Raw genomic sequence first — 13,515 nt, 5'->3', positions numbered from 1 at the left:
AGGGATAGTTCCGTTAGATAGTAAAGATCTATCGGTTTTTACATATATTGGATATAGCTATATCTCTAATTGATTAGATCCCTCATGTAGAAAAGTAAAACTAAAGACAAAGAATCTAGCACAAGTGGAAGCTGAACTTGCCTGTGTCAATGTTGCACTGTGAAGCCTAGTGTTGAGTATTTGCAGAGGAGCTTTTGCTTCCTCACAGTTCTTTGGATCCAGTCTGATGATTCTGTGCCTATTTACTCCATTTTAATGTGTGTGCATATATATTTTCTGTTGTAAAAAAGCAGAAAACACAAAAAACGTTTGGTACATTAAACAAATAATAACCTAAGTGATCTATGGCACCCTTAGGTGCTTTCATCCAGTTTCTTCTGTGAAATTGTGCAGTTTTCTTTGTTCTGAAAGATAGGGTTGGCAAGTTTGCTGCCCCAGACAAGTGGGCAACTGCAAAATTTTAAACTTTTGATTAACAGATGCAAGCTATGCTTCTACAGCTGTGGTTAAAAATTAGTTAACCAATTTGTGTTGAATAATCTGGATGTGTTCCAGCAGATGGCGCCTTAATTCTGTTTTTAAACCTGAAAAACACTATATTTAACATTTCAGGCATACGCAGTTTCTATAAAGAATGGGAAGCTTAGCTATGTAGACTATAAAACAAAGCAGTTTGCGGTTTAGTTTTTAAAAATTTAAGTTACATAGTTTTTTTCAGTAGGATTTTTCGGGTGCCTTAGCTTAAATTTGTGTGTTTTAGAAACACATATTTTTTTCCCTCTAGAGAAGAAAGATCAGCATGAAGGATTAAGTGCAGGTAGAAAATGTTTGCTTCTGTGGCTTGGTGACACTTGATGTAAGAAAATGATGGTTGGAAACTTCCACATGATACTGGTGTATGTAGTACTTCAGGATTAAAATATAAAACAAGGCTTGACATGGCAAGTTTTTCAACACTGGATAAGAAGAGGGTGTTTGCAAGGGAGAGTGTGACTAAGGCTAAGAAAATTCAGCTGTGTTTATTCTTGCTAGAAAATAAGGGTACCAGAATGAGATTTGTTTTTTTCAAAAATACATCTTACTAATGCATGTTTACTAAGAAAGAACCAAAACTGGAATCAGAACTTGCATTGCAATCCTAAACATTTCTAATCAGAAGTAAGTCCTATTGAATTCAGTGGGGCTTATTTCCAGTTAAGTGTGGTTATGATTGCAGGCTTAGTTGCTTTGAAAAGGAAAATTCATACATAAGCTTCTGCAAACATTTTAACATTCGTTTGTAGGCCAGGAAGCTTGTACACTGTAGAGAAATGCAAGATTGATGCCCTGATCTTGGGTATAATCACTTGGTCTCACTGAATACTCTAATACATAAGTGCATGTGTACTCAAGACTGAATTATTGTTTGAAAGCAGTGACCTCCCCACAAAATGTGAGTTACTCATCTTTATCTGTGGGGTGAAAAATCTATATTTAAGACTTTTCTGTGATAGGAGTAGTTAGGGAAGAATGGTGTTTTTCCTTAATGGCACATACATGTTTCAGTTTATCTTGAACAGTTGCCTGGTCTGTATGGTATAGTAGCTTGTAAGTAAAATCCCAATGAGACTTTGGGAACCTTGGCATTTCTTAGATTCTTGGAAAGAAAACCCTTTGGCTTAAATTTATGCGGAGGTAGATATTCAACATTTAAATCCCATTTCTTCCTCTGTATCCATGCATATAACAACAGCAAGGCTTTGGATGTGCTTTGACACGTGTACACATGTATTCACCTAACAGTCCTAACTGGCCACAGAAGGATCTGGAGCAGTGGGAGGCCAGGGCAGTGGTCCACATCTCTTCCCACCCAGTCTGATTTCACTTCCATGGAATAGGTGACAGTAGGCCTCGTGTTACTGGTTCTCTACATATGCTGTGTCAGATATAGGGCATATGTGTCCACATCTACCAATCTGCCTAGAATGCTTCATCAGCGATGGCATAGCCCTGTGCATTCCTCACCATTACTGCGTCCTTTGATAACAGAATATAGCCAACTTACATAGGAGCTTCTTGTTTTCAAAAGCCCCCATTCATTTTAACGATGATTTGGGGGTGGGGTGGGGGTATATATTCTGATGGTTGGCAACTTGGTCAGGCTGACTTTCCCCCAGGCCCCAGTACAACATACCTTATTGTTCCTTTCCCCCTACTTTAAGCAAGCCCTACCATTCTTAGCTTTGATGTTCCTTGATGCCTAAGCACTGGGCTTCTTAGACATCCACTCAGAGCTCGTCCTCATGTTTCTCCCGCCCGCCCGCCAAATGTTTCTGCACATATTCTTCACCATTAGCATTACGTTTCTGAATGGCTAACTTTGCTAACATTTGCCATTTGATAAATAAGGATTACTTCATGCTAGGGAAATGGTAATTATTCACAAACTACCATTTAAACCAGTTGCAATCTCTGCCTCGACACGTTAGCATTTTGCAGCGGGCATACCTCTTCCCAGAATGTAATGGATTTATCCGGTTCTCTCTCCACCCCCCACCCCCACCCCCCCACAATGCACCGGCAACCCTCTCTGAAATATCATGCTGTGTGAGTGAAATGGGCACTGCAGTGTTAATTTTTTTGAAGCGGTTCCAAACAGCACACCGCATCAGCATTTCATGGTCCACCATTTTCTGCATCATATTTTTTTCCCCCCATGAGTGTGAAATTTCAGCAGATTGTTATGCAAAACAGTTTTGTGTCTCTGTGTGACTGGGGAGACAGCTGTTAGTCCTAATGAGGAATGCTAGCATTACAGTATTTCCCTTGATTGAGACCCACGGAGGGAGCAGAATGTTCCAGATCAGGCAGTGGTGTGTGGTGAAAAAGTGCCACTCTGTCAGCTGGAAGTGTATGCTCGGCTGCTCTCTACGACAAGATAAATGAGTTTTGCCGGGGCTTGGCAGAGTCTGAAGTTTTTCCAGAGAATGGTAGTAGCACACCAAGTTCCCTGTGGGGGACCCACAGTTTAAGGGTGTCGTAAGATTACTGTCTCTTTGCCAACTTTTTTTTTTTATGCCCAAAGATGCCTGTCACCCACTCGTGAGTTATGAAAAGCCTAATGCCTTTTAGCGTTCCATTAACACAGAGTCTTAATGATCCTTTGTTGACATTTTTCGTTAATTTAGCCGAGGGGATGTTAACCACCGTTTTAAGTTGGCCACGGTTGCTAGAGAACCCAGCATTGAGTGAGAAGAAAGTGGGGGAAATCTTAATTTACCCTCTGTTCCCCCAATTCTGTATTTAAATGTTCCAGATTCGGCAAAGATCGAGCTTTGGGCAGTATGTGTTTTGTCAATAAGCCCCCACACATTAAATCAAGTGCTTTACTTAACCCCCTGCTTTCCATTGACTTTAGAGTTCAAGCCTCCAATTCTGTCCACATGTATAAAAGTTGGCCTTGCTCCTGTATTGTTTGTTGCAGGAACGGCGATCTTGTAGTCCAGTGTCAAAGAAAGCTACCTGTTAAACTAGCTGAAAGGTGTAATAGGTTTGGGACAAGAAATAATGGTTCCTATTGTGTTGTTGTGCCATGAGGTGCCATTTGTGGAGGACCTCAATTGACAGACTGCTTATAAAGGAGCATGGTAATTAAAGGGTTGCTTAGATGTCTTTATGCAGTTAGTGAACAATCTGTGAGGATGTTTCCTGCTCACTGAAATAATTCATGGCAGGTTTTTGCGTGCATGAGTATATACAATTTTAATTTTTTTAAAGCCAAGTGTCCGCTGGAACCTTAACGGCTAACAAATCTATTGGTTCATAAGCTTTTGTAGGCAGGAGCCCACTTCATTAGACGCATGAAGTCAACAGGGAAGTGGTAGTGGCGACTCTTATTAGGTGAGTGAGGTTTAAAATGGACATATTCTTATGCTACCCACGCAGCCATCCAATCAATTGAAATAAACATAACAAGAGCCTGTTGGATCAAGCCAATGGCCAACTAGTCCGCTATCCTGTTCTTATGGCCTCTCAAGTAGGACCCAAGCCCAAGAACACTTTCCCCCCTTTGGTCTCCATCAGCTGGTATTCAGAAGCATTAGAGCCTAACCATTATGGTTAAGTATCTTCTTCTTCTTCTTCTTCTTCTTCTTCTTCTTCTTCTTCTTCTTCTTCTTCTTCTCCTCCTCCTCCTCCTCCTCCTCCTCCTCCTCCTCCTCCTCCTCCTCTTCTTTGGCGATCACTCATAGCCAAGTAAGATTGTCTTCCATAAACACGGTTTTAACAATTGATTCCGTAAGTGACTGTGGAGGCCAATTCTGGACCCACACGTCCTTCCATAGTGGGGACATTGGTTTCCTGGTGGGAGTTGATCACGGTGTGGATTTGCCTTCCTCTTAGCACATTTCTCCCTTGCGTCCAGAGTTCGAGTGTCTTCAAAGCCCATGACACCTAGGAGTCAAGTCACTAGGAGTCAGCATGTCCAGAGCTATAAGACAAAAAACAGTCAGCTCTTGCTGGTTACAGATCAGCTTCCATGATACCACATGTGGCGTTATTATCTTTCTAATGACTTAACCAATCCAGCTCTCTAGTTAAAAGAAATTGCATTAGTGCATTGAGTTAGTCTTTAAGATCCATAAGAAACTTTGATTTTCCTGTTACAGCTTTTTACTCTTATTATTCTTAAAGACTATATTTATTCCAAAGTGCTTGCAAGGAAAACAGATTTTCTTGGTGTTCAGTTTTTGGATAAAGGAAAGCTCATACATGAAGATTTGGGAATGCTTTGGGAAGTATTTCTTTTACATAGAAATACAAAGTGTACATCCTTCAAGGTTATTCAGCTTTTAGTAATAATTATTAACAGACCATTACACTTATTGAGAGCCCCCTTTTCAAAATGAGACCCTTTAATGTACAGTAGACACACACATTTACAGCCAAATCAACATACACACATCACACCTAGCTTAAGACATGGTATTTATGGTGAATAAATATTCTTGAGACTTTACTCTGGTATCTGAAATCAATGTAACTGCATTCTCTTAACTTTGAAATGAAAGTCAGCCATGTGCCTATTTGTTAATAGGTTTTAGTATGTTACTGTAAAGAGGTTTGCATCACATGAAGTTTCCAGACTATCTTTTAAAGGCAGTTGCACATCAATAGTATTGCAGTAATCTAGCTTCGATAACTGAGGCCAGGCCTGTCTCCTCTAGAAATGGTTACGGCTTGTAAACCAGTTGGCAAAAGGCAGTCTTCTTCACCTGAATATGTGAGGAAATTATTGCACCAAGGAGCACCCAAACCAACCACCCAGACCTTTAAGGCGAATGCAGCCTTACTTAAAATAGGCCACATAACCCTTACAGATTCTAAGCACTCTTGAATAGCGGCATCTCCCTCTTGTTCACACCAATCCACTTTGAACTAATGCCAGACATTGGGTTGTCATCTCTACTGCCTCCCTGGGATCAGATGTTGAGAATAAGTGGTAGAGCAGAGTGTAATTTGCATTTGAATGACACTCCAGCACTTCACTCCGTGATATGACCAAAGGGGATATCCAAAGCTGCTGAGAGGTTCAAATGATTGTTGTACATTTGCCCAATGGAAAATTTCAGGAAAATAGCGGGTGGAGAGTGGCAAGCACAAATTGGAAATAGAGGGGGTTTAAATAGAACAGAAATCTGATTAGATCCAATTCAGCTGTTCCGTTCCATTCCGTTTGGAAGGGGTTTGATGTGCATTATAATTGTAATGGTTTTAGTTATTTTTATAATTGCATATTCTATTGTTGTAACCCACTCAAGATCCTTAGGGTGAAGGGTGGGTTAGAAATCTTACTGAATAAACATACATACATACATACATACATACAAGACATTTGAGAAAATCACTGAATTATGGCAGTCATCCATTCTAGCATGCACAAGGTTCAGTCCTTGGCATCTCTGGATAAACAGGGCCTCAGAGAGCAAAAATGGGGAAAGCTTCTTTCGTAGACCTTGGAGAGACCCCCTGTCAGATGGAGCATGCAGTGCTGGATTAAATGGACTTGTGATATAATGCAATCTTACATGTTTTAAAAATCTACTTCTTCTGCGCGAAATCTTTATACTAGCTGTGTTTGATCTTCTCGGTTATCTAGCATTCATAAGATAAGGGTGCTGCTAGTAAAGAGTTAATCTCTGGTATTTTCTGTCTTTTTCAAACAACAACAACACCACATGCAACCTATACTGTAACCTTTTGGGATGCAGTTTGAGATGCAAATTTAAACAAGCGGGGGGGGGGGGGGGGAAGTGTTCAGGTCCTTGGGCAGAAGAAGTTGAAAAGCAGAGAGCTTGGAATGGTTTCTCGAAAATACAAGCTTTTAAATCTTAACTAGATGAATAATTTTAATGCATGATGAAAGAATCAAATCTATTGTCATACGTTGTGGAACAGTGAAATGCTCCGCTTGCGCGACTATTTCCGTGTGTAATGCATATAGTTTGGGAGACGAAGACGTTCTCCTGGCTGTGAATGTGTATGGTAAGTGGCGATCTTCCATAGATTCTGTGGCTGTTCTTAATTGCTTGTGCCTCCACAGTAGGTCAGGCGCATAGGCATCTGTAATTGGGTATTGGGCTCGGAAAGCTCAAGTGAAGACCTTTAGTTCTTGCCACATAATTACCCTGTGGCACTCTGATACAGCATTAAAAAACTTCGTACCACTGACATAATGGTGTTTGGATCTAATTAGACTTTAATTTGATGTCAATTTAAATTAAGAGGGCCTGCACATACTAGTCCATTGTGACTTGGGTAATACTAATCTCAATCAGTAGGCTGACTAGGACATGAAATCAAATTCTCACAGTACAATAGAAGTGACAGGAGCAACTTGACACCTTAAATTAAAATTACTAAAATCTGAGCAATTGATGTGCATGACCCTCAAGCTATACAGGATAGGTCATTAAATGCGATCCATAGAAATTGAGCTAAGAAGCACACTGTAATGAACCAGGGGAGGGAAAGAAAGGCTTTGTTAGCGTGCTGTGTAGGTGGAAACAAGCTCAAGGCTTTGTAGACTAGAATTAAAGCAATACCTTAAAACCTCGGTCTTTGTCCTTTCAGATGTAATAGATAACATGCTCCTGGTTTCTCGGGTTACATATTTTTATCTTCTGATCCTTGATTTGCTAATAGTAATTCAAACATGGCATTTTTATTTTTTTAAAAAATCTTGATTTAGGGTAGGCATAACATAGAAACATGACATCCACTTTTTCCTTATGACTGAAGGGTGATTTTTATATGTCTTATGAAGTCTCATTTCTTGTCAAAGAGATCAGTTGCCTTATTTTAACATGTACTTGTATGTTAAAAATATTAAACTTCTTGTTTGATAAGGGATGCTGTTGATTGATCTCAGTGCTCTGCAACTTTTAGCTACAAACTTTGTGTTTCCAGTAGTAATCCACTTGTTAGGGTTTTAAAATCATTGGATTTAAAGTTTGCTTCTGTCCTCCCCCCCCCTGCCGAATAGTGTTGTATTGTAAAAGTGAAAAATGGCATGTCTATTTTAGGTAATAATGCTAAATATGGCTCTAATGTTCCCCCCTCCCTTTAAGCACTGTGACTTCAGCTGTCTTCACTGTGGGAGACAATGTTGTTTCGGGTAGTGATGACCGTACTGTGAAAGTCTGGGACTTGAAAAATATGAGGTCGCCTATTGCCACGATTCGCACAGATTCTGCAGTAAACAGGTAAGCCCAAACAGTCCAGTTGGTTAAATATAGGAGGTATTGGTTTGGTTTTCATGAATTATTATTATTTTTCTTTTGCTAATGCTAGACTAGGCACAATGGGTGCTGTGTCTTTGGGATTAATGATGTACATGTACAGCAGAGTAACAACTCTGATTAGACATCTCAGTGGTACTGTTTTAGTCATGGGGCCTAGTTTTTGTAGAAACTATTATAGCATGTTCAGAATGGTGCCCATGAGAGTTGGGCTCTTCAAAGAGAGAGAATTCTAGAGAGGTGGAATATTGCGTGCAAATCAGTTACAAATTCTTCGTGGGGATCCCACATGCATTCTGGGTTGGACAGACTAGTTCCTGATTTTGTATCCCAAAGAGAGTATGCTGCTCTGAAGCATTACCTATTTGAGTGGAGAGCTTGGTTCTAGATCTAAAGCTATCATATGTCTTTGGACCATTCTGTGGGCATCAAAGCAAAACCAATTTCAGGCCTCTTAGTCTGGTGCACCTTAGAATTTTTGTTTTTGTTTTTTAACTGTTTTGCATGACTGAAAATATTTGAATTTGCAGGAACAATTAACTGAATTTATGTAACAGGCCTAAGTCCAAAGGCTTGATCCAAAGATTCTCATTCATTCAGCTAAAGCATTTTATTTGGATGTATGACCTTCTGAAATGTTCCTTAGTTCTTGGTGGTGATGGGAACCCAAGAAAATTCATGTGTGCATGAGGAAAGCCTTGCAGTGACGTTCTTGCTACATTGCTGTGTGTGGTGGCAGCGGCAGTGTGAATTTTGATCATCGTCATCTTTAGAAACAAGTGCTTTTCCAGTACTTGATTTTGTTGTAAAAATAAAGTAATATGTATTTGCGGGAAATGTGTACAAGATAAACCTCCAATTAAATCATTTTCAGTGAACTTGAACAACTGTCGGTTCTCATTTGTCAAGCTCCCTAGCTTATTTTTATCTCTCCTGTGCAGGATTAATGTTTGTGTCGGTCAAAGAATCATTGCCCTTCCACATGACAACCGGCAGGTTAGATTATTTGACATGTCTGGAGTGCGATTAGCACGGCTCCCTCGCAGCAACAGACAGGTACCAGAATTTTGAGTTCTATATGTAAGAAAGATCCCTGCTCCCAACCTCTTTTCTCTCTCTGTGTGTATGCATAATTAGAAATATTGATAGCAGAATACCTGATCCGAAGATAATGTCTTTAACAGTCGTCAAGTTGCATATATTGAACAGAGGTTGTCAGTGTAAAACAACTGCCTTGGATTAAGCCTGTTTCTGAGCCCAATTCAAAGTCTTGTCCTTTAAAGCAGGACTATTATTCATTTCATTATGAACTGCTTCCTAGGAACATCTCAGTATGATTTCACAATGCGACTTCACAGTACCAATAAGAACCTTCTTTTCGATTGGGGCCATTGGCCCGCAGAAATGAACCATGGCCTTCAGGTTCTTATTTCAGAAGCAAATGAATGTTTTCCATTCCAGTACTTCCCTCAGATAAACTGGAATCTGGGCTTCTACACAGGGAGGGGTTGTAACTCACCGTAAGTCCCTGTTTTCCCTTCCCACCTCCAACCTTGAGGGTGGAAAGGAGAAGTGCAGGGAAACTTTGGAAGCCTTTCCCTCCCCCACCTCTTTTGCACCCCCAGAGTTGGAGATGTCAAGGAGTGAAAAAGGATCATGAAGAACTTTCAGAACCTCCCTGCACTTCTCCTTTTCATTCTGAAATGTTGGAGGTGGAAAGGGGAAGTGGCTGATTTGAGACAGGGACAGGTAGGGGAGCCAATATTCTAACGCAGCCATTTCTGTTGTCACAGGGGCATAGAAGAATGGTTTGCTGTTCAGCATGGAGTGAAGACCACCCGATCTGTAATCTGTTCACTTGTGGATTTGATCGGCAGGCCATTGGGTGGAACATCAATATTCCTGCCTTGCTTCAGGAAAAATGAGATGCTGAAAGAATTCTTCCCCGGACCCCTCAGTTTTGTTGCCATAGACTTTTTTTGTGCAGACTTTCCTGTAAGCTGGTCTGCTGTTAACATAAAAGGTGCACCTTGAAAGGGAGTGTGTTGCAAATGTTGTTACCACATTGTGCACAGTTTGCATGAAATGTACAGAAAAAATATGTGACCTTTTCAAAGAAGCTAGATTCTTGCATATGGACTTTTATAACTTGGCATCCACTGGTGAGTAGAAGGATATATGGCTTTCCTATGGAGCATATAAGTGTTCATAAGTTATTCAGCCTAGATGAACAGTAGGGCATTATGTTTGACTTAAATGTGAATTCTGTGTACTTATTGTGAATAATATATAGTCTGCCTTTCCCTCATCATTTTACATATCTGCCTTGTGATTAAGGAGCGTATAGGGCTAAACTTAAGATGAAGGGTGAATTTCAGAAGTATGGTGGAGATTTCCCCTCCCATCTATATTTGAGCACTCCTGCTGATTTGAGCACTCCAGTGTAGTATTTGAGTCTGATTTGAGCACTCCAATGTATTTATTTATTGGAGTATTTATTTCAATTCCCAATTTAAGGGAAAAAATACAGTTTTTTTTAAAGCATTGGGCATGGAATGTTGGTTTGCCATGTTGAATATATTCCTATACATTTCAAGAACTAACTGTTTCACCCTTACCCTGTTGGCTGGAGCCACCATTCTGTGTTTTGGTATTTTACATAACTGCAAACTACAAAATAGTATAATCACGGCAATCTGAGCAAGTTTTTAAGCACTTTAGTTTATAGCAGCTGTTATAAACCACAAGCGGCAGATGAAATTTCCTAGAGAATGTGAGGCCTATATCTAAGAAGGATTTACATTGCTACATTTTGTGAAGTTTTTTTATTATAAAAAAGAGAATAAATCTTGAGGATTTTTGGGTTGTTGTTTTTTAAAAGAATGCACCTGTGTTTAACATATTTCAAAATGGGACCTCTCCCATCAATGTTCTGTTTTTGGGCCAACAACACTATGCCAGAGATCCAAAAGATCAGACTAGTTGTACATGCCAATAAACGTGGCAAGCCACTTTTGAAATTAAGTGGCCTGTCAGAAGCAGATTGTAATATGGCATTGTGCTTGGGAGCGGGTCTGCTGTTCAAAGACAAAAGTAAGGCAGCTCGTTGGACATGCCCCAACCCTTGGTCATGCTAACATTGTTCTTTGGATCCTGGCCATTGCAACTATGTGTGCTACCTCAAAAATGAATGTGGGGCTACTATGAATCTTGCTGTTTAACCTTGATAACACACTTTGGGTCTCATTCCAATGTGCTGTCATAAAGAGTAGAAGACAATCATACCAAATTTCAAGCTTGTACTTTGTCAAGACATAACTTGTTAACTTGGAAGGAAGGTCCTTGTGTTGTTTCACACCATTCGACAGGCGGTCCTTAGATGGGTTTTGCTCTTCCTGAGTTGTGTTGTTAGCTTGATGTGTGCGATTAATATTCCCAAGCATTTCTGGTAGCCAACTGTCTTGAAGAAGGTTAATGAGACCGTACATTAGGACTCCTTCATAGATGTTGTATTTGCAGCTGAGGGCAGGCAGTGCTTCTCTAAACTGTCTGTCCACATCTCAGGGTTGGAGCCAAATTAATCAAAGTGGTAATGTAGGTTGCTTGTAAAAGGTTTAAAATTAATTCCCCTACATTACTTTGAGTTACACTTCCTTGATCAGTTCTCCTCTTCCTCCTCCAGTTATTGTGTTCCATAGCACTGTCCAATAGGAATTTAAGAAGCTGACTCTAGGGGAGAGAATGGAGGCACCATTTATGAGAGTGCTGAAATCATAGCAAGTTGAGGCATAACGTTATAGCATGTCATATACAAGTTAAAGTAGTTTATGGAGAAGATAATTAATGCAAGAAGCATATAATAAGTGAATAGCTTGATCTGTGGGCAAAAGGATCTGTGATCCCAAAGCTTAAGTGGCTATGTAGCACTAAAGCCTGGAACGAGTAAATGACTGAGGCTTGTGATTATATTATCAAATGTATAATGATAAGTAAATGATGACGACTTGGAATTTGATTTAAAATCCATAAGTGATACCGCTTTTCGCTTCCCTAATCCATGTCATCCTCTACCCATACTCGATGGCAAAACTCAAATGAGTTGTGGATGGCTTTATTGCATGTTTTATTATATCATTTTGCAGCATGTGCTTCTATTTGGGTCTTGTCACAGAGTGACTGGATGGGGAAGCAGTGTAGAGAGAAGCAATCTTGCCACATCACTCCTTTATTTATCATTGTTAAAAGACAATGTTTTGCCTACATGCTCCCTAGCTAATGGGTGTTGCGGGCATTTCGGTTGAATGCAGCAAACTCCTTTAGAATGTCTAGACCTGCCTTAGGGTAGAGCTTGGGTTCTCAGTGGTTTCATTGACTTGGGAATCACCCATTGAGTGGCTTGGGCTCATAGCTCTCCACCTTCAGTGAGAGATGATGGGTGCCAGTTGCATGGACAGTTCATATAAATGGAGTCTTTACATTTTAAAAATACATATTAAATAACAACAGTGGAGCCCGCTGAAATTGATGCCCGCTGTCACTGAGCTTTATATATCACCAAAGGACCACCCTCCTGTAGCAGAGGTATCTACATGCTTGTTCCCACTCAGCCACATGTCTTGGCTTCATTGAAAGGAGCAAGTTAGTTAAGTGTTGTGTTGAGGCAACAGGTGCCTGTCCCAACAGTAGATGAATGGTAGCAGTGAAAACAATTATACATTTCACATTTTCTGGTCTTCACATGATAATGAACAGGTGTTCTAATAACTGCTGTGAGTATTGATTTAATTATGTCTTGCATTTCACATAGAAGGAAAGTGACTGTTACATATTTTCAGTATTGAAACTTAGTTTTGCATAAGATCGCTGTATCACTGGGCAAATCACAAAGACCTGTGTCTGTCTGTCTTTCTCTGTGTATATGTGGTCTTCAAACAGTGCACATCATTTTTTTGAAAATGAAAACATCTGTACCTATTTCAGAAATCGGAAGAATCTTATTTTGATGCCTAAGTCTTTGAAAACCAACTTCCGCAGAGGAAGAAAATCCTGTACTTGTATGTCAGTGTAGAACCACTTGTTTTTTTGTTTACTGATATTCTGGTGATTTGATTGTGTTTTTTTAGATGTTCAATGTGTGTCTTTGTTGCAATTTGAAAATGCCATTAAATCATTCAGCATTGTTTCTGAATGTGTGTTTTTAATAAGCTCTAAATGACCTGATTTGTGCAAGTCTCACCTTGCTCTCTATGTCCTAAGTGAAAGCAGCCAAGTGGAATTTCCCCCAATATATTTCAGGTGAATCTCTCCCCCCCCCATTTCTTCTGCTCCTTGAATTGGAACTAGATGTTCAGACACAAGGGGCTGCTGCTGAAGGAACAAGCCTATGGGTCCTTTTCCTCCTTATCTATAACATTTAGAAACAACACAGTGATATTCATTACCACGGTTCCACTAACTAGCTGTTGCTTATGGGTCAGGAAAATTCACAGCTTGAGGTTAATCACATTTTGCATATTTCTAGACGTTACAGATAAGAATGCAAGAATGAGATGCGGAGCTGTCATTTTCAATGGTCCTCAGCTGATGGGGTCATGGCCTGATCTAAGGTGGGTCACAACAGGAACCCTACCATCATAAAAATATATGGTTAAAAATTTAAGATATGGCATGTTTGCGTTCAAGGTGGTTCCTGGGTCTGAAAAAGTTGTAGCCATGGCTGGCAGGAAGAAAGCCAAGT

At 40.0% G+C, this 13,515-nt stretch overlaps 1 protein-coding gene across 2 annotated transcripts in view; it reads left to right on the top strand.

Annotated features, from left to right (window-relative positions):
- The window catches only part of WDR37 (WD repeat domain 37), a 40,276-nt gene extending 27,316 nt beyond the window's left edge, over positions 1 to 12,960 (top strand). For both annotated transcript variants that reach the window (XM_082192474.1, XM_082192475.1), the window contains 3 exons: positions 7,608 to 7,742; positions 8,720 to 8,834; positions 9,572 to 12,960. In XM_082192474.1, the coding sequence (XP_082048600.1) occupies positions 7,608 to 7,742; positions 8,720 to 8,834; positions 9,572 to 9,703 (382 nt within the window). In that variant the 3' untranslated portion in view covers positions 9,704 to 12,960. The remainder of the gene's footprint in view (positions 1 to 7,607; positions 7,743 to 8,719; positions 8,835 to 9,571) is intronic.
- Positions 12,961 to 13,515: the final 555 nt, after the last annotated feature.

The sequence above is a fragment of the Podarcis vaucheri genome (assembly GCF_965113315.1).
Source record: "Podarcis vaucheri genome assembly, chromosome: 12".
In the NCBI taxonomy this organism is placed as follows: domain Eukaryota; kingdom Metazoa; phylum Chordata; class Lepidosauria; order Squamata; family Lacertidae; genus Podarcis; species Podarcis vaucheri.
The sequence above is the reverse complement of the archived record's forward strand: the minus strand, read 5'-3'. Positions and strand labels throughout refer to the sequence as shown.